General features: G+C 43.0%; 1 protein-coding gene across 1 annotated transcript; it reads right to left on the bottom strand.

Annotated features, from left to right (window-relative positions):
* Nucleotides 1-261: 261 nt before the first annotated feature.
* SLC30A10 (solute carrier family 30 member 10) lies at nt 262-6,327 on the bottom strand. Its single transcript, XM_075708124.1, has 4 exons — nt 5,811-6,327; nt 5,284-5,367; nt 1,471-1,707; nt 262-737 (listed from the first exon to the last, which is right to left on the bottom strand). The coding sequence occupies exons 1-4, from the start codon at nt 6,325-6,327 to the stop codon at nt 262-264; spliced, it is 1,314 nt and encodes a 437-aa protein (XP_075564239.1).
* Between the last annotated feature and the right edge of the window lie 14,772 nt (nt 6,328-21,099).

Genomic DNA, 21,099 nt, shown 5'->3' with positions numbered 1-21,099 from the left:
CACTCTAACAGTAGAAATTCACACGTAGTTTGGTAAGGAACTGGGTTCGGCTGTATCAGAAAAATCTTAGATGAATGCAACAACCTTCATGTAAATATTAAACCTTATTTCAGATACAAGGGGCTTTTAGGTGTGTTTTGGTTTACAGCTAAAGCACAAAAATTTTTGCCACGCCAACTTCAGCTACAACCACCAATGACCCCCTTTCCAGGCAGGATACGTTTGTTCCATGAAAACATTACACGGAGTAGAGGGAATCGCCTAAAGTCGTGTACTGCTCAACTGTGATTTGTCATCAGACACGCCACAATTTTTCATGTTTTTAATGCTATCCTCTGCCAGTGGGTACTCAATAGGGATTTCAGTATCATTTTTACTTGAACCATTGTCTTTATGCAGTGCAGAAAGGCAACTATCGTTTTTCTCAGTACAGCCATTAGTTTTAGCCAGGGGGGGCTCCTGCTGACTGCAGCACAGCTGAGGGTCACAAGCTTTTGAGATGCAGGGTGAGCTGCACAGTAGTTGGGAGGTCTTGTGGTCAATGTACTCAGGCTGGATGGTCACAGAATGGATCCCTGCTTCGTGGAAAACCTTCCGTATTTTATAAGCAGCATCTTGGTAATCAGTAGGGGTTTGGCACTTGATATGAAGAGTAGCAATATTCTTCCCACCTGCAAGCTCCCAAACATGCACCTCATGAAGGCTGCTAACCCCTGATACGCGAGCTAGTCTGTCAGCTGGAAGACATAAAAGAAAGGTATTAGAGGCTTTGGTATACCGGCTAATTACTAGCTTTCCTGTTAAGAGCCCTATCCAAAAGCAGCAGTCTCCAAACTATCTTTAAAAAAGAGATGTACTTAGTAAAATATGCCTACACCCAGCTGCCTTCAGATGACCACACGAGCAGGCCACCCTTCCTTTTGGGTCCACCCCATCCCTCAGGCTCCCTAATTGCAATTCACCAGCCGTTCATAGAAGCAACGTTAGAGCACCACTTCCTTGGCCAAGACCTCACAGCTTTTGGTTTCTTTAGCCCTGAGCATGGTGGAGTTCCAGAAATAACCAGTGCTACCCCACAATTAACCAGTGTGAACAACACCAGAGCGCTACAAAATTAACCAACCTTAATGGAAATTTCTAAGCTGTTTTGGAAGAAGCCGCTACAGGGTTGGGAAATATTGTAATTCAGTGTTGTTTCTTTCACAAACACCCCACATAAAGCATTAACAGCTCAAGACCTGGTATTTTTGATGTATTGTTGGAGTACCACATTCTCAAAATGCATGCTTTAACTAATCCAGAGAGATTTGAGTCATGTTGCTAGGACACAAGCATGTGACTATTGCTCATGGTTCTTGAGAATTTAGAGCTATTATGAGTAAATAATCCAAACATGTCATTCCAGAAATAACATATGCATTGAAATATATCATTAAAATTAATAGCATTTCAACAACAAATTTGACTTACTCAGTAGTTGCATATTAACACCTTTGGGAACCATCTGCAACAAAATAATTGAGGTCTCCTTGATAAGTGGGAATGCAGAAGACAAGATGATGAACACCATAATTATCGTCAGGCTTGGATCAATGTAGCACTGCCAATTACATGGAGCATTTCCCAGAGGAAGTACATGGAAGATTGTAGCAGCAACTACCACGACCACAGATCCAAGTGCATCTCCCATAACGTGCAAAAGAACACCTGAAACAAATGGCACAATTTCCATTAGTGGGTTGGGTTTTGGGGTTTGTTTTTTTTTTTTTTTTGGGGGGGGGGGGGGGGGGGGGGAGGTGGTCGGTGAGTAAAGCTGCATTTTTCAAGGCTGTTCTTCTTGACGTGAAAAATGCAATATTCCAAGCATTAACATCATAATCACAGTTTTCAATAACAGCTTTCAGAACAAAACAGCAAGGGAAATACTGGCTCTGAACCACAGCTGCTTAAGCGGACTGCATTATTAAACATGTAGGGTATGCTAGCAACTGCAGTCCAACTGCAATGCCATGGCAATGGAAAATGCGTTTGCTTAAATGCCTGCAGATTATTAAGAGATCCTGGCACATTAAATCTCAATTCTCAATTAAAAATTGATGACTAACGCTATCTGTTCTACCCTGGAAGCTAAGAGAGCCACAGTCCACCCCCAGCAACAGTTATTCTCCTCCGTCAGCTTCTGTGACACTGTTGGAATCTGAAAAAATACCTAAGTGAAACCTAAGCCCATCCCTATGGCTCCAAAAGCACTCAAACTCAAGTTTTTGGATCAAGCTTGATAACTAGTCATATTAAACTTTGTCCCACCAACACTACTCACCCTCTGACCCCCCAAAAAAATCAGAATCTGGTTTGAGAGTTAGTCACATGGATGCCACGGTGCCTGGAGTACCCTAAATTGAGAGGAACGCTGGGTACCACTTTTTACATCTATAGATATGTTTTTGCACAAAAGGTAAAGACACAAAACAGGCTCTTGTAATAACACATTTTTAGCTGCCCTTTCAAACAATGACCAAATACAATGACCAAAGTAGTCTTCTTGCTGTAAAGTTACAATAATCTAAGAACTCCTTTTTTCTTCCCTTTTTTTTTTTACTACTTTACATAATCTTCCCTCTTCCCGTCATTGCTCAAATGCACTCCAGTTCTGTCAGCCTTTACTGTTCAGACTCAGATTTCATTCCTACCCATGCCTAATTCATACCATCTCTAAATACATGAAGTTAATTTGTCAATACTTTTTATTTGGAGCCTGTGAGAGAATAAAATGGACCACCTCCTTTTAACATCCCTACGACAAGCACTTTCAAGAGCTTCACTCCAATTTATTCACTTCCTCTGGGCTAGAGAAGCTGTAAAAGGCTCCCTCTGAAACTCATTAACAACACAGCAAAGAGCTTTGACTCTTTGGTGATGCTGGACACTGGATTAGACCTAGAGCCACGCCTGTGCTGCTGTTTCTTGCAAGTTCTTTGCATGAACATTGATCTTCAGCGTGAGAAATGAAGGCTATAACCAGCGGAGCTCCTCTGAATCACTCGGGTCAGATAAGAAAGTACAAAATGCCAGCGAGTGCAGCTCTTTCTGCTGGAGTCAGGAGTGTTCTGCCCCACTTGGCAGACTCCCACAGGGCTTTACTCCTCCTAACAGTGTTGCAGTGTTCCCTGTTCATTCACAAATAATCCCGATTCAGCATGGGCTATCAGCTATTGCATGAACAAGACGGACCGGCAGGATGCAATTGCCAAGGCACCTAACTAGGGAGCACAGCTTAAAAAGAGCCGGAAAATGTTTCAGAAAGTCTTCTTTTGAATTAAGAAAACAAAAAGTAAGCATGTCAGAATACGATAAATTATAAATTGAGAATATGGAATTTGGAAAATGCTTATTGTACATTATTAACACCATTAATATGTACATCTTGATTACGCATCACATAACAAGGGCCTAGACAGAAATGAATCCATTTCCCTGTAGACACCCAAAAGCTATGATTATAAAATAGAAACAAAAATGAATTTTTAGTAAATAAAGTCAGTATGGTAAGACCATAGGTAACGCATAGTTTCCAACAGCTTGTGTTGGAAAGTCTGAACTACTCTGCATATGCTCAAGAAGTAAAAGGAATAATTTTACACTACAATAATTAACCCAGTCAGGCAGAGTGTCTGGATTCCTGTTCCCACCACTTTTAAAAATCAAGGAACCAATTCCTCTGCCAATCCATTTTGTCCAGCTGTGTTTTTCAGGGAGGCTCCAATTCTGTAACATACTGAATTTTTTGCCAAGTGACTATGAAGTAAATATAGTTGTGTAACTAACTTACAGCCGCAAAGAAAAAGCATAGGTTTTGAATCAGAACTTTAAAGACACATACCTGTAACGCTGGCTAAAGAAGCAAGGAATATTTGTAAGGACAATAAAAATAGATTTTGCAAAGATGATATACTAAAGTAGCACTTAGAAAAAAAACTCTCTTTTTAAAAAACAAAGACCACAGGTATCTTAAAATAACCGATACAAAACTCCTTAACCTTCAGTCACTTTTGAAAGTTTCCAGCATCATTATGCCCAAGCACTGTTGTTCAGGCAAGTAAGGCGTTCTCTAAAATATACTCTTCAGTTTCTTATTCTCTCCTCCATCCCTGAAAGTGACGGTTTGCTTTTCCTGCTCCAATAACTTACCACTATAATGCCATAATATCCAGCGACACTAATTTCTAGACATTCAGGAAAGCGTTGTGCATGGTTTGATTTCTAGAGTGTCTTCCCTTACAGACACATTTGTGTAACTCTGAAAACACTTTTGAAAGACAGGTAGACAGACACACACCAAAAACAAAACAAACCACCAAAACCCAGGTGCCTGACTGCCATGTCAACCTCTTTAGTTGAATTCATGTGATGCCAACTTACACAACTTTGGAGGAATAACAGATGCCGACAGGTGGCCATAAAAAGCCCGAGACTACCATCCTGTTTCAGCCTTCTGACAGCCCTTTCCTTGAGGGACAAACTCAATGTTTAATATACTCAGATACCTGCTTTTGGCTCTGCTCAGAATAGGTATGTAAATGTGTATGCATAGAAACACCTATACAGAGGGGGAGAGAGACACTTGGTTAATTTATTCCTAGAAGTAGCTATACGTTTCACTCCGCAGATACCCAGACACCTGCCGTGTTACAGCGTTAAGAAGGGTTGATACTGTCACAGGCTGTCTCAGGGACAGGTTCACAGCTCAAGGACCTGGAAAAACACTGTGCTGAGGCACCAGTTTCAGCACCTTTTTCCTTCTGATGGCTACAAAACGTTGTTAACCTCGGGATTTAAAGAAGTTCTCTTTTCTGCCCAAAAGCATTTTAAAGTTGAAAACTGCTCAACTATTACAGCAGTGACACTCAAAGCAGCACCTCATAGATACCTGCTTTACCTTCCTCTAAGTCCTCTAGTGACTTGAGCTTAGTGCAAGAGGCTTTGTCTCCTTTCCAAAAAGTTCAGCTGCACTCTTCTAAAGAACTAAAATCAAAATGTAAACACACTAGGAGCCAAAGCAGCATCACACTATTTTGTTATTATCTATGCTACTTCATACAACCAAAACCTTTCTGCTAAAGATAACTGGGTCCATATATATATATAAAAGAGCCCTGGGCTTTTGCTCCAATTCTTACTGATATTTGGGGGGGTGGGTGGGGGAAAAAAAAAAGAAAATCAGAAATAGAAACCAGAAAGTGTTTAAAGTTAATATAATATCAGCAGTATACACCCATACTGTACCTCTGATGTTCAAAGCTTCAGACTTTTTCTCTTTTTTCTTCTCAGGCCCCTCTTCAGGGCTTTTTTGGTCATTTGGTGAATCACCTGCATTCAAAGAAGAAACGCTGTGTTGTGTATAAGTTCTACAAACAGAAAAAACATCATCCTTCTCAAAACCAACTTATTTCAAAGATGACGAGAAGAAAAAAAGAAAAAAAAAAAAAAACAAGCCGAAACATTTTCATGCAGCTTTCTGAGAAACACCTCCCTCCCCCATCCCACGGGAGGCCCAGCAGCCCGGTGTAAAGTACAAGGTGAAAGAGGCGGCGGATGCCTGAGCGAGCTTAGCGAAATTCCCCAGGGCCCACGGGTGGGTTGGGGCTTTCAAAAGGGCCCAGAGGCCGGGTCTGGCAGCTCGGTGGGTGCCGAGGGGAAGCAGCGGGGAGAGAGGGGACGAGGAGGGACAGGGAAGGGCGCGAGGGGTGGGGAGAGGCGCGGGACATGAGGGGAAGGCTGGGCGGCGAGGCGAGGATGCAGCCGAAAGGCACCTGCTTCATCCGCCTCCCCCGTCGGGGCGCCGCCGGGCACGGCCCGCAGCATGGCGGCGGCAGGTGGCAGGGCGGGCCGGCGGCGGCGACGGCGGCAGCAGGCGCCCCAGTCCTGGAAGACGAGGAGCCCCACGAGATTGACGGCGAGGCCGAGGGTGCCGACGATGAGCACCAGCTGGGCGTCGTCGATGGGCTCGGGCCGGGCGAGGCGGAGGATGGCCTCCACGAAGATGGTGAAGCAGAGGGCGGTGAGGAAGACGGCGTTGCCGAGGGCCCCCACCACCTCGGCGCGGCTGTAGCCGTAGGTGGCGCGGGGGCCCCGGCGGCTGCGGCGGGCGATGCGCCCGGTGGAGAGGCCCACGCAGAGGGAGATGAGGTCCGAGAGCATGTTGAAGGAGTCGGACACCAGGGCGATGGAGTTGCCCAGGTAGCCCGACACCAGCTCGGCCACGAAGAAGCCGACGGTGAGCACCAGCATGAAGATGAGGCGGCACGTCTTCCCCGAGTACCGCCCCATGGCGGCGAGCGATGGCGATGGCGGCGGCCGGCCCCACCGGCGCCCCTTCTCCCCGCTAGCGCCGGGGCATGCCCAGCCGCCGCACAGGCAGCGCCGCCAGCCCGCAACAAGTCCCGCCGCCGCCCCAGCCCTTAACGCCGCCGCCCGCCGCCACAGGCCCCGCCCGCCGCCCGGCCCCGCGGGGAAGGCGCCGGCCGCCCCGCACCGCCCCCGCCGCCGCCGCCGCCGCGCCCCCCTGCCCGCCCCCCCGGGTGCGAGGGACACCCCCCGCCCCGCGCTGCCCAGCAGAAGAAGCGACCGTGGGTGATACGAAATAAATAAACAGGATATGAAACGGGCCGTGGGGAGGCGCAAACCTGGCACGCCGGCTGGAAAAGGGCTCCCTTGCACAGGCGGGCCCGTCTAGAGAAAACCGAAATGCCGCCCTGCGCGCTCCCCAGCACGGCAGGGACCACCACGCTATCCAAATACCGTGAAGTTTCAGCGACGGATCCAATAATTGTACTCCTTCGGTGCTTTATTGACGGCGTAAGCGCCAATTCAAAGGGCAGAGTGCCATCTACCGAACCAGGTAATTTCCTGCCGCTAGCCTTCAAAAAGGTACGTCAAAGCAGTACCTGAGGGCGCATGAATCTGTCATCAGCCTACGAGAAAGAGAGTTGCGTGCATTTTTTTCGCCCTGCAGAAGAATCTATTAAGAAGCATCACAAATGAGTAAACCTCTGTCTTGTATTTGTAGGTATTTGGGGTTTTGTTACGACTTGGGAAAGTGGCACCCCTGCATGCAAATGGAAGAAGGACGGAGCCGGACTACTGGGACAGCATTTCGAGGTGATGGGAGCCACTGGATAACCAAAGGAGCTGCTGGGAAATTAAGCCATTCTCAAAAACAACTGCTGTTGTCACTAGGTTTTCAGTGACCGCAGACTGGACTTGGAATCATCATACAGTTCTTTTTTGTGTTTGACTTCAGAAGTAGGTAAAGAAGAAAATCAGGACTGGGCCCAAGGATAATAAACTTAAATAAAAGACATAAGACCTAAAGAAAATAATGTCCTTAAAACTATCCTGCAAGAGTCTGGAGTATTTCAATTATGCGATAGGCACCCCAGTGCTGGAGGTATTGCTTCAGCAACTACAATTCACTCTGAAGTGCCACATCACAGGTAGATGTGGCACTTCGGGACATGGTTTAGTCTAGTCTACCCTTGATTGGCTTAGAGTAGACTTGGTAGTGTAGGTTAATGGTTGGACTGGATGATCTTAAAGGTCTTTTCCAACCTAAACGATTCTATGATTCTATAATTCTATCAAACATTTCACCACGCTTGACAAAGCATACATCACTATCAGATAATAAACCAGCATGGTGGGGAACACTGTCATGTCCCTCCTACCAAAGGCGGTGTTCTCCACAACCAGAAATTCATCATAGGCCTTGGGAATTTCCTCTTATTCTGACTCTGAAGCAATTGCATTGTTACTGCTGCTCATTAAGTTTGATACCTTCCTTCAATACATCTTTTAAATGAGGCCTCTCAATTCCACCTAAATTATGTGTACACAACCAGAGCCTTTCTTGCATATAACCCAAGATACATCTTAACCTCTGGAGTGGACTTAAGTAGCCATTCAGGAAATAACCTCCCGTGTGTCTGCAAGGACTAAAATGCACAACTTCCAATTAACTGGAGATTTTTGTGTATGTCCTTCACACACTCAATGCCCAAGTGATGAAAGTAACCTGCAATATTCGTATTAACAAATGTATAAAAATAATGTATTGAAAAGAACCATAAAGACAAACACGATAGTGGGAGCAGATAGCATAATTACATCAATGCACATTTTGCCTTTAACATTACATCTACCAACATATGATGAGAGATTTTAAACAGTAGTGCCAAATAAAAAGCAGTGTGATGTAAGTAGAACAAAAAGAAGAAAAATATATAAGAGCTATAGGAAGTTTAACTACCCTATTAGCTAAAAACTTCAAAATGACAGACTGTATCTTCCTTACTATCATTAATGATAGAAGATTTTGCTTCTGGTACTTCACTTGCAATCAAAAAAATTCACTGAAGCCCAGCTCATTGCACCTGCATAGAACTGAAAAGAATTTCCGGTGGTTCTCATTTTAGGAAGATATATAATACAGTAGCTGGAACATCATTAATCCTCCTGTGCAAAATATACATTAACTGTCTTTGAAAAAAAAATGTGTCATAGCTCTGAACTCACTTCAAAAACATAAAAATATCACAGTTATTTTGAAGAAATAGTGCTAAAAATATTATTTCCAGCAAATAAGGCTGTGACAGTCCTCTTACATGGAGCACAATTACAGATGACTCACTTGAAGAAGTCAGAAGCAGTACGTGTCAGAGCCTCAGCTCTGAAGCTGTGGCTGCTGATCCACTGATTCTTCCTTCTCCTGCATGTCAAGCTCACGCATCTCGATCTGCTTCTCATAATTCAGCGTCAGTCTGAAAGCCACTCACTGCCATAGGAACAGAGCAATGTCTGTGCCGGGTTAGACCAGAGGTCCATCGCTGAACTATTTCCAGTTCCCACCTGCATCTTTTGGAGATGAGGGAACCAAACCTGCACAGTCTTCAAAACACAGGTCAACCGCCGATTCAGAGGCACAGCAAAGGTCCCGACTATCGCCTTTACTCCTTTCCCAGCACTGCCTCACATTGGATTCACTTTCTGTCTTCTGAGCATTTAGCAAACATTTTTATGGAACTGATCATTCCCTCCTGCTTTCCGTTTCTCATTTTCTGACCAGTTATTTATCCACACAAGGGCCTTTCCCTTCACACTATGGCTGTTCAGAAAGCCTCTTGGAAATCCAAGCTTTTGCTCACCCCGCTATGCATACAAGCCTCCCTGGCCCTCTCCATCTGGGTACCACTATCACTTCAAGACAAAGGACTCCTACAACTGTCATGTGAAAAAGCTGCATTAATCATTCTTGTTCAGTAAGTTGTCCCTTTCAATAACAAGAATAATTAATTTAGCTCAATCTTCAGAATAAGGTGTGTGTTATCCCCGTATCTTCTGCACCTTGATCTTCTTCCACGTAGTCCAAAATAAAATCTTGATCCTGCACGTAGGAGGCGCTGACCCTATTACTAGGGTTTTCACTCAGGCTCTTCCCACCTTGTGGGCACTATGGTTCTGCTTCCACCAATCCACTTGCAGTGTCAGAAAGTTTGATCTCAAGTTCTTTTAGAAAGGAACTGTGTTTCTGATTGTTTTGGTGCTTAGCATCCTTGTGTGTTTTATGCTGACTGCAGATATTCAACGATACAGTGTTACAGTTCCACTTCCTGTTACGTACTATTAAACAAAACAATCAAGATAAACATCCCAGTCTTTCAGTTTCTAACTATACTGAGTTGAACAAGTCGCTTTTAGGAGGTTCAGAAAAGGTCATCCAACACCTTAGTTTTCTGTATTATTCGCCAACTTTAGTGTCAGCTACAATACTGCTAGAAAAGCAGTTACTGCAGTTTCCCCATCCTAATCAGGAGCAGGAATTGATAACATTCTTATGAATTGGTAAAATTCTTATGAATGAGACAACTTTCCTTCTGAACCCCAAAGTTGAAAAGCACTCCTGTAAGCTTCAAGATTTCTGCGCGCCAAGTTTTTAAGGTTCTCTACATGGCATTTTTTAACAGCCATTGGCAGTCAGACTCTCTAGTCAACAGCTATCCCCACCCGTGGCCATAAGGGGATGCTTAGGTAGCAGTAAAAGCAGGGTAAGTATATATGATACTTTCCCAGAATACTCTTCCATCCTTCAAGTATTTTCAGCTCAAGTGAGTTTCTGAGCTAGGTGTTATCTATATTCAGTAGCCGTCAATGGATTTCTCGTCCATGTACTTGTCCAGCCTTTCACTCACCAATGTAGACTTCAACATTGCTTGGCAACAAGCTCCACACATCTTCTACCCATGGTGTGAAGAATCACCTCTTTGTTTTGAACCTGGATCCAGTTAGTTTCATTTGATAGATCCTAGTTCTTGTATTAGAGGACAGAACAAGTAGTCAACAACTACTGACCTTTCCTATGCCACTCTTGGTTTTGCAGACTTCTGTCACACCCCCCTTAAATTACCCATTTTCAAGGTCACAGGTTAAAATCTACTCAGTTGTTCCTTGCAGAGAAGCCATTATCAGCCTTTGAAAATAGGGTATCTCTGTATTACTGGGAAATATTAGACAAGAGCAACAGCAGTAATGTTATTCCACTGCTGAATGAAGAATGAAAGTAAGATCACTCACAGCCTTATGGTGCTAAAGAATTTGGATAGTAAAAAAAAATCTTGAAAATAAAGAACTAATTCTGAACACTATAATTAAGAGAGATCACTCTTCATCCTGCTTATCAAAGTCCTGGCAGAGATTACTTTTTAACCCATCATAAAAATTATTTACAAAAGATACTTCAGGAATGATCTAGAAGAAACTAGAGAATGAAAGAAACAAATGCCCACACACCACTGTACGTGATAAAGGAGTCATGCCTCTTTAAGACTGTGGGGTAAAAAATACCACATTTGCACTAAAAAGCTGAGGCTGACCCTAGGCACATTACATTTAAAGGCAGCATCCCTAGCTGTAAAAGCCTGAAATCCAGTGGGTGGGTGAGAATGGGCCTTTAAGCTTGCATTTTTCTTCTTGTACAGAGCCTAAACCATCTTCATTCCAAGACCTCTTGAAGGCTGTCATGAAGCTTGTTTCTTTAAATTAGGAAAGCTGGGCCAAATTCATAGCAAACCTGAATTGAAACAGTGTGGCTGGCTTGTGCCACAGGTAAATTTGACCACAAAATGAATCACAAAACAAACACCAACCAACTGACCTTATTGTGGAAGATGGTTAGTACAAGAGTATTCTGTTTGCAGTTGGTTTGTTCCTAGCTGTTTGCTCGTTTTATTTATATCTCCCTCTAATTCTGCTCAGAACCGTACCTGAAAGAGGAAGATGGGGTCTCCTGGCATGCGCTGAAGGGCGGGAGGGCTGGGAAATCAGTTCATGAGGTCTGTTTCAATCCAGGGAGCAGAAGCCTAAAAGTTAGCCCTCCAGCAAGAGTTCAGCAGTCTGGGTGAATGTTTTATCAGCGTCCTCGGCAGAGTAGAGAGGCTTTTTTAATCGCAGCTGTGACTCTTCAGGACAGTCCTGAAACCATCCCAGGGAGAGACCACAGGCTGCCTGCACACGGAGAGTGGAGTTTTCATGCCCTTCCAAAGAGGGCTTGAATACACTGGTAGGTCAATCTGAAATGATGGACCTGTGAGATTATTTATTTTCTAGTCTGGAATGTCTTCTTTTTATCAAATTTTTTTTCTATTTTAAGATGGTTGTTCAGCTTGTTAGTTACAAACTACCATTCCCTGCTCTTAGTGTCTAGCATAAAGAAACCCTTTGCATGCTTTTAAGACATATCCAGCCAGTATCTGCGCTACTACCTGCATAGTGCTTCCCTGAATATTTCAATTACTTGATAATTCACTTTTAAAACAGTTTAGTTCTGTTAAGTTTCCCATATATATATATGTGTGTGTGTGTGTGTGTATACACCCCCCATATAACTTCTTCCTACCAGGAGGTAGTGCTGCATATTGCAAAGAGGAGAAAGCCAGTCACTGCTTTCATCATTGTAAATTACATTGAGTCCTACTGCAAAAACTTCATTTCCTATCCCAGCAGTGTTTTTAGACTTGAAGCTGATACCAAACCTGTGCCTGTAGCAAACTCTCTGCAGAATAGCCATCCAAATAAACAATTGCAGTTAATGTATATAACATGTCAGCCTTAAAATCCCCCATTGTATTGAAACTGTTTATGACTTTGAACTCAGTTATCTTACAGTCCTTTTATTTCCTTACAGCTCACCACAGATACTGTGATGTAACTCAGACAGTCTGTCTATGCCTTTACTATGAAATTGGTTCAAGGTTGAGAGTGAATGCGTTACCCAAAGTTCAGTGGTACTAATACTGCTGGAATCTAGGTTCAGAAGTTTTGATCTTACCTTTATGTTGTTGCATAAACCATTCAGGGATACTTTGCTTACTTTACTTATAGACTTAAAATTTTCATTTTGCACTTTTGATTTTGGCCAAAAGGTAGCCCAAAAACCTTTGCTTTTACTTGTTTTGATGCAAAATTTTCTCCTTGAAAACAATCAGGGAAAGTAAAATGTCCCATCCTGCCCCCCTCCCCTTAGATTACCTTCTGAGGTTTCTTTTAAGAGAACAAAGCATTAAAAAAAAAATGTTAAGAAAAATCAGTGAAGCACATTGCTAAATAGACTTTCACAGTCTCTTCCCATCTGTCTTGTCTTTGTTGAAGACTCTGGATTAGAGCTTCAGCTAATATAAGTTAACACAGGTCTGTTTACCTTTGGGGTAGCTGCTCAGAAAAGCTTTGGAAGAATTTGGTAAGGATTGTTTGGCACAGTATTAAACTAAAGAAGACCTTCAGAAAAGATATCTGTTCAGTCTTAGTTATCTTATAAACACTGAAACTTACTTTGAGATTCTCCCTTGGCCTTTTTATTCTCTTTCAGAGGACTACCTCCAGTAATGCTGTAGAAATCAAAGCCGGAAAATCTAAATATTTGGTTAGAGTGGGCTTTGGTTACCTGCATGCCAACACACTAACACCTCTGGGATTTATGGAAATAAGTGCATAAGGCATACATCCCTTCATTTATATGTACTATGTTGGCACGCATTTAGGAGTTGGATGCCACAGTGCGCTACACAGGCAGCATAGATCCCTGAGGACGTACTGTGTGAATGAAGCAACTGTTGGTAAACTCCTGTGCTGCGCATTCAGCAATCATCTGTCTATGAACGCAGTCACGGGATGAATTGGCATGAAGTGTTTACTGAAGGGTTGGTGCTTTCGGGGAAAAATAGTATTAACCTGGTGAAGATGTACTTAAAAGAGGGGTAAAATAGAGGTAGCAATGCTGATCTTGAGGAAAAGCTTTCAGGCTTTTCAAGTGTGAAAAGCACAGTAAACCAGAGCTTTGTCATTACAGGTGTTACAGCCAGGGTTCCTTCCCATTCCTTAGAAAGGTCCCAAAACCATCGGACTGGCATAGTCTGGCACCCTTTCAGCAGTACATTTGAGAGAGAAACCTGTTCAGACCAGGGAACTTATTTTTCCCTTCTTAAATGCAGGTGAATTAAGTGATCATGAAATTCTTCACACGGACGGCCTAAGAAACTGAAATCCTCTGTTCTGGATCTCTAATACCCAGACCACTTTTGTTTCCTGCAGTATAAATTGCTGGGTCTGTTGAATCGAAGAGTGCTGCTAAAAATACTATTGCTTTTCAACACCTGCACACTTCTGCTCACCAGGTCTCCACCGGGAAGGTCTATGGCATTAAGGTAAAGGTCAAGCAGCCACTTATCCACTTATTTTGGCTTATAAATATTCGCACTTCCCCTGGGATCAGTATGTTTGCAACAATAGACGTGAAAATTGAGTTCAGAATATTACAGCAGCAAAGCCTTCACAAGTCACCCAGCCAGCTAAAGCTGGTACCTCTCCTCGTCTCACTTAGTTCACACACATATACCCCCAACTCTCTCCTACTTACAAAAGCCTGGAAAAAGAGATATGCCTCCCAGCAAGCCTCAGAATAAACAAACGCACTCTGCATAAGGTCCAGGAGGAGAAAGAAGGTATGTTTTCCACTTATGTGACTGCTGGCTTACATGCCACCTCTTACCTGGGAGGCAGGCTGCTGGTGCACAGTGAGATAGGAGAATCAAGACCCAACAGTGTTACCACATAAAAAGCTCAAGCAAATGCCTGCTAAATTGTACCTACCAGAATATAAAAGCAAGCCACTTGGCTGCTAACACAGAACATGTTTTATTTAATGAGTTGTGAACTGTGTGAAGACCATGAGGTCTCTCACGAGAAGATGAGGGCTGTTTCTCACCGCCTCAGCCATTTTATGGGTGGCTCAGTACCACACGGGTTGGGCTAGGCGACATCTTCATTTCCTGCCTCCACCCCACCTCCCCATACAGATCACAGGACGGCAGGACAAATGTTTTATCCACGTTAAATCTTTGTTCATTTTTCTCAAGACAAACAACAGAGAAGTACTATAATCAGACTAATGTGGTGCTTTTCAAACTGTGGTCCCCCTACCAGTTTAAAACTGTTTATAAATGAGCAGAAGAGACAATTACACTGAACTACACAAACAAAAGTAAGCTGATCTCTGTGTGCAGTAAAACAGGCTTCTGTATTTTTATGACTGACTATAAAGGATATGGCCAATATTAAAATTGTCTGGTATTTATTATAACAGCCTGAGGGGTTGGTTTTTTTTTTTTCAGCTGCTTATTACTTTGCCATATTCTTCATTTTTGTGCCAAAACTTTCTGTGTAGGATACAAGATGTCAAAATTGTCAGAAAACTGACTAAAGCTGTTCTGTCATTTCCAACAGCAACAGCAAGAAAAACATTTTGTGAATGTTAACTTTTGGCAAAAGCTTATTAGGGAAGCTTTAATATTTCTATGTTTTAACAAGGATTTCCTGGATTTTAAGTCAAAGGAATAACTAGTCTGTGCTGCCCTCCACACCACTATGGGCAGTCTAGCTGGCCTAAGTACCTCTACACAGCAGTTCCTTTAGAAAGCATAGAAATATTTTATACCTGTAATAGGTGCTTTGGGCTGGCATCAAAAGAAAGAACAGGGGCACGTCTTCCCTGTACTCTTGCTGACCTCTTCTTTTAGGGCTAATGTAGTGTGGGGAACTAGGCTGCCTGAATTAAGTGCAAAGATGGACCTAGAGGGGCAGAGTTGAACCTGGTGGGAAGAGATGGGCGCTTAGAGTTGGCAGAGGGGACAGACAGGAATTTGAACAACAAGCTAGAGAGAGAAGCAAAGGGGGAAGGCAGTAGATGAGGACTTAGGGCGTTGGACGCAGAGCAAAAGGGTAGCAAGAACCAGAAAAAAAAGAGAGGGAGGAGGGACAGAACAGTCAGGAGTGAGAGGCAAAACAAACGCAGCTGATGGGTAGAGGGAAATTGGGTCTGCCTGGGTAAGCAGCAATGGCAGCTCGAAAAAACCCACTTACACTTGCTCAACAAGAATATTTGTACTAAGATGAGAACCAGAGCCATGGAGGTTGCAATGAGCTAATGAGCAGTACAGAAGCAGAACAAGGGAAAAGGACAGGACGAAGAGCTGGGTTGGCACCTGTGAATGCCACCCTCTGTCTCCACTGGATCTCAGACCTGGCTAGCAACGCGCATTGTAGGCATGGCTCGCCCTGCCCCTGCTGCTGGCAACACTCAGGAAACCCAACAGCTAATTTTTCCATCCCTGACAGTAGACCATGCAGCAGGTGAATGAGATAAACTGTTGGCTGTTGCGATTAATTGTGGCACTAATACATGTGGAAGAATTTGCTTCAGTGGATTTAGTTGTTCCCACTGCCCTCAGCACCCACAATACACCAGATGACCGAACCACTCTGTTTTTTGCTTTGTATTTTTCAAAGCGATGCAAACAATCACGTACAAGAGAAAAGAGAGCTGTTTAAATCCATTCCCTCCTTGGGGAACAGAGATTTGAAGGCAGCTCTCCCACTTCCCAGGAAAGCCTCAGAGGTAGAGGGTTACTCTACAAACCTTTACCCGCCAGCAAACCATCACCAGTGTCACCAAGGGTATTCCTGTGGACAGCTGGATTGCAGCAGCAGGATTCAGAGACCACCTGCATCCACTTGAATTCCTGCTAGTGGTGCTGATGCACTAGAAAATTTGCCTAGACTTCCATCTCCAATAAAGAGTATCTTTTCCTCATACACAGGATGACAAGAGAGAGATGGAATCCCTCTTTTTTCATGTTTTTTTAATATATACATAAAATATATATAAAGCATATAAATACACTTTTCAGAGTACAGATATTTGGGGAATAACAATTCTTTTAAAAGAAATGTAATAAAAAACCCACTCAGGTTGAATATAGAGAGAATTAGAGGGAAAAAAATGTGAAATTTTACCTAAGTGAGAATTACAAAATAAAGGTCAGAAGAATGGAGAATTCCCCATACAGTATAAAATAGCACTGTCTTGCCTGTGGGCATTACCACAAGCAGAGAAGATTCACCATACCAGAAATAGAGAGGCAAAACTACTGACAAATCTACTACTGTGTTTATGGGATGGTACAAAATTAATCCCTGGCTTATGCAGCTGAAATTCAGTTGAAAGCAAAGTGGAGTTGCCAGGTATTTGGACGTGAGTCTGTCGGATGGAGAGGGGTGGCTGTGCTGTCCCAGAGAGTTCTTAGGAGCAGGATCCTGGAAATTCAGTGAAAATGGCATTTACCTACACAGCTGCCATTAATTTAATTCCCTAATTGCCTGACACTCTCCACCTTTGGTTTTAAGTGCTTATGTGTTCCTCCTCCCTGACTTCACCCCGAGACACAATTTTCTGCTAGGATGAAACCAAGAAGCCGTTGCAAATGGAGACTAAGACTTTGTCAGGAATTGCTGACAGTTCCTAACATAAAAGCCCATTAAATCCCCCTGCTAATTATGTATCACCACAACTTTTGTTTAAAAGCAGATTAAATTTTAAACAAATTTTCAAATCTTAAATGTCTGTTTCCTATCCCAACTGAAGTATTCCTATTTTTAAGAAATAAGTTTGTGTGTGTGTGTATGTAGAGAGAGAGAGCACACATGTACCTTATGTCAAATAAAGTGAGATATTTTCTGCAGGTATAAAAAACAAGCCCCCATCCCTCCTCCCAAATGTAGAAATCTGAAAAATCCTATGCTAAGGAAAAAAACCCCAAACTGAAAGGCTAAACCTCTGTGCGCTCAACAGATCCTCCTGCAAAAGATTTATGTAGGGAGTATCACTGTTTCTCCCCTGCCCCTCTCTAAAGCACAGGTTAACAAATATCAGCAAGAATACTTCAGCTCTGTATTCACAGGTTTTTCAGTCAACTGTTTTGAGAATATTTGAATGCTGTCTTCTACCCCCAAATCAAGGAAGGCTGAGACTCTCCTTTTGCCCTTACCTGTCCTTTTGTCTCGTACAAGCTGTGAACACTTCTCAAAAGATAACCATGTCCTAGACAAAAATTACAGCAGAATTACTAAAGCATGGAGAGTTACTGATTGTGGATGATTGGTATTTCAGGATTAGGTATTTCCTAATAAGTATCTCCTTAGGGTGGTAGTACACTTTGTGCTGTGTTTGGCCAGCCAGTGGATTAGGGAGGAAATTTCTCGTGTAAATCACTGTACTCTTTAGAAAGTCACTGCGTACACTACTTAAACTTTATTTACTGAGAAACACATGTGGTGATGGGTTCAGACATAAAAATCCATTACCCTTGTAAAAAAAGGATTAAGAAATCTGCAACGTTTTACTTGCCCATCTCAGAGAAGCAGTAAACACTCTAGAAAAGTCATCAAGCAGAAGCGTAGAGGACTGAGGACGTTGAGCAACTGCGTTAGGTTATTTACCTGTTTCGGTGTCTCCTTGGGGTGCACGGCAGTAACAGCAGTCCATGAAGATAACATAGTTGAACACATTGAAGAACAGACCTGCAATCCCGACAATTAGGACAAGCAGTGCTTTCTCAGTCTTCTGAGGATTGATAAACCTCTTGATTGCCTCAACGAAGATGCTAAACATCAGAGCGGTGGCAAAAACAGAGTTGCCAAAAGCTCCCAGCACATCTGCCCGGCTGAAGCCAAAAGTGTTAGCCTTGTGCCATCTGATGCGACTGAACCTAACACCGAACAAACCGATGATCATGGAGATCAAGTGAGAGAGAACAGCAAAGGCATCTGAAGCTAAGGAAAGAGAATTGCCAACGTAGGCTACTGAGATCTCAACAGCAAAAAGCACAAGGCTCACCACGCACATGAGGATGAGCCTGCTGCTCCTGCCCGAGTAGCGGCCCATTTCTCGTGCTCTCTTCCCCTCACTCTGGGGTCCTGCAAGACAGAGGTGTGCGAGAAGCAACTCTCTGCCTGTGCTTATGCCCTTTACCTGTCAGCGCTGCTCACATGTGGGAGCCACTTTTATAGGAAGCAGTAAAGCAATAAATCAGTTTAAAGGGCAGTTTAGCAAGATTCGTCATGTGAAGGCAGCCTGAAGGCTCCAGTCCTGTAGAGATTCCACCCTCAGGCGGCTTTTTTTTCTACAAAACCAAAAATAAACCAAGGGAGAGTACTGGGAGCACCAGCACTTGTTACTCTACCCAACAGCACTGTCCTAAAAAACTGAGTAAGGCCCAGACAGGAGAGCATAAGAAGGTGGCTCAGAATTTTAAGCAGTTAGAGAAGGCATTTCTTTTGCATAAAACTTTCCTCCGATATCCGTTTCGGTCATTTCTGTTGCCAGTAACTTTAGTACTGAGAAAATACTACATGCCTGTGGAAGAAGACATTTTGAATCCATGTTGGGTTGACATTACTTTTAAGAACATGGTAAACGTGAACTGCCTGCGAGGGTAGTTGAACATGTCCCTAGAGCAAGTTTTAAAGACAACTGAATTGATCTTCCATTTTAGCAACATAGAGTTATCAGCTGCTTGCACTTTTGGCACGTTTTAACATTGCCCAGGGATATGGAGCAAAGTTGGAGGCCATTGTCTAAATATGTGACCAGTAGACGCAGGAGCTGAGCTTTAACAATAAACTCAAAGCACAACGTTTATTTCCCATTTAGAAAACCCTGCCTATCTCAAAATCCCAAAGTAATCCTCATAACACTTGCAAGGAAAAGTCAGATTTGGGGAAAGCACAACCAGAAGTTAAGGGGGAAATAAGAGCTGCAGAAGTCCTGGCTTGTACTTGGTGCCATTTCTGGAACACAGTAAGAACCTGAAGCAGTAACTTTTTTTTTTTTTTTTTTTGTCACTCACTGCAGTACCTGTTGATGTCTTGAGTGTATGCCTAGGAGTTTATACACACTCACAAACCCCCGTGAAGGCAACCTAGCTGCTAATAGTACACTAGGCAATATGGATGATACGACCAGGTGCCTTCCTTGAAAAGTTTCTAAGTTTATGATCCAGTTTTTGTTTGAAATGCCCATCTGTGTACCTGTATACACACAGTTAGTTACAAGATAAAACGGAAGGAAATTACATGCAGTACAGCCATAGAGAGATAAGATACTAATACTGATAACCTGAGCTGGCCAACTATCCCTGCTGGCTTTAGCCTTCCCAAGGTGAATTAACTTTAGGTCAAAAACACAAACACCTACCCCCAATTTCATTTATTTTTTTGCTCACAGGGTTTCAACAGCCAAAATATTTATGTTTAAAGTCCAGTCTGTTAGAAGCCTTGCCTGCCAACAGTTGTAATTTTTAACATTCTGTCATTTGTTTACGCACACACTGCAGCTGCAGCTCTTCAGAGTTCCCTACCACCACCACCACCACCGCCGCCTGAACACCACTAACCCTGGTGGGGTGAATTAGTGGAACTAACTACAACGTTGAAACTGGTAATTGCTCTTTTTCCTCTTCATCCTCTCCGTCCTGTGTTACTACTTCTATCCCAACTATTTCTATAGTATTTTCTTCCTTCTTGTATTAATGTTCAACTACTTATTTTATTATCTGAACTACAGAGCATGAAAAGTGAGAATTTTTTTTTCAAGAGTTATTCTCCTTTCAGTGGAAACAGACCAAAGTCAAACTTCAGAGCTCTCAAGTCCTGCCTTACACAAGGTTTTGATTACCAAAACATGAGCTTGAGCTACATGAAGCATTCCCTTTGCAGCAGAGCTAAAATGCTCATGTGCTCTATTTTGTCAATAAGGAGCAGCACCACCTTAAGGCAGTTCCACCACATCCCACCTTACTATGCTATTTAACCCAGATTTATCAGTATACAAGTAGAAGAACTAAGGAACACTAAGATTTGCAGTTCTAGTATAAACACAAAGCAGGATCATTTAATCAACTGTAGTGTGTTACTCTGATTCATATAGTTATTTTCCAAGAGACAATTTATTAAGATTTTGAAAGGTTTTTTATACCAGTATAATTAAGAGTATGGATGTTTCTGTAATGCATTACAGATAGCTCAGATTGTGCTTCTGGTGGAAGGATACTTGAGATGGACATCTCTCTCCCAAGCAGGCATTAGCTTCTCCTCTGTGGAAGATCACCACAGAGATCTGCAGGTGAGTCATCCACATTCCATACACTTTAATCCCTACTGTGATCAGGAAGAAACATACTGGGGAAAAGAATTAAAACAAACAAACAAACAAACAAAAGGGCTGGGCTTCCTTGAAACCTTTGGCTTCAAACAAACTCATTGGTAGGTTGAGAGCAACTAATTCCTAAGAACAGTGTTGTCAACATTTACTCATTAAACTGGTCAACTGGTTGAAGGTTGGCTGTTTTTTCAAACTGGTAAGGCTGCAGCAGTATTAGAGACTACATTTAGTTTTGCCTTTCCTTTGTTCTGTCTTATTAACAGCTTCCTCATCTCATTTTTAGAATACCAGTGTTGCAGAGTGTTTTGATGGGAGCTGAAAGTGCTTATCTATTCTTAATAATCTGTTTTGCTCCGTCAGAAAATCTTGGCACTCTCCTGTCTCTCATGCCCGAGGACGTTGAAGCTGCTGGTTACTGCCTCCCCTTCCCTGAGAGTGCTGCAGCAGGCAATACCTCTGAAGGCCAGTCTTAGTTACCCACCATTTGAGGCTGGGAA

Source organism: Pelecanus crispus, chromosome 3, assembly GCF_030463565.1.
Source record: "Pelecanus crispus isolate bPelCri1 chromosome 3, bPelCri1.pri, whole genome shotgun sequence".
In the NCBI taxonomy this organism is placed as follows: Eukaryota; Metazoa; Chordata; class Aves; order Pelecaniformes; family Pelecanidae; genus Pelecanus; species Pelecanus crispus.
Note: the sequence above shows the minus strand (reverse complement) of the source record. Positions and strands in the feature narration are given on the sequence as shown.

Bases quoted from the DNA above. Each gene is read 5' to 3' on its own strand.
- SLC30A10 (XM_075708124.1), bottom strand. From the start codon at position 6,327: ATGGGGCGGTACTCGGGGAAGACGTGCCGCCTCATCTTCATGCTGGTG. The intron at 5,368-5,810 runs GTGCCTTTCGGC...CTTTGAATGCAG, and splicing joins GGGGGAGGCGGATGAAGCAG to GTGATTCACCAAATGACCAA. The intron at 738-1,470 runs GTAAGTCAAATT...TATGTCTTCCAG, and splicing joins TGTTAATATGCAACTACTGA to CTGACAGACTAGCTCGCGTA.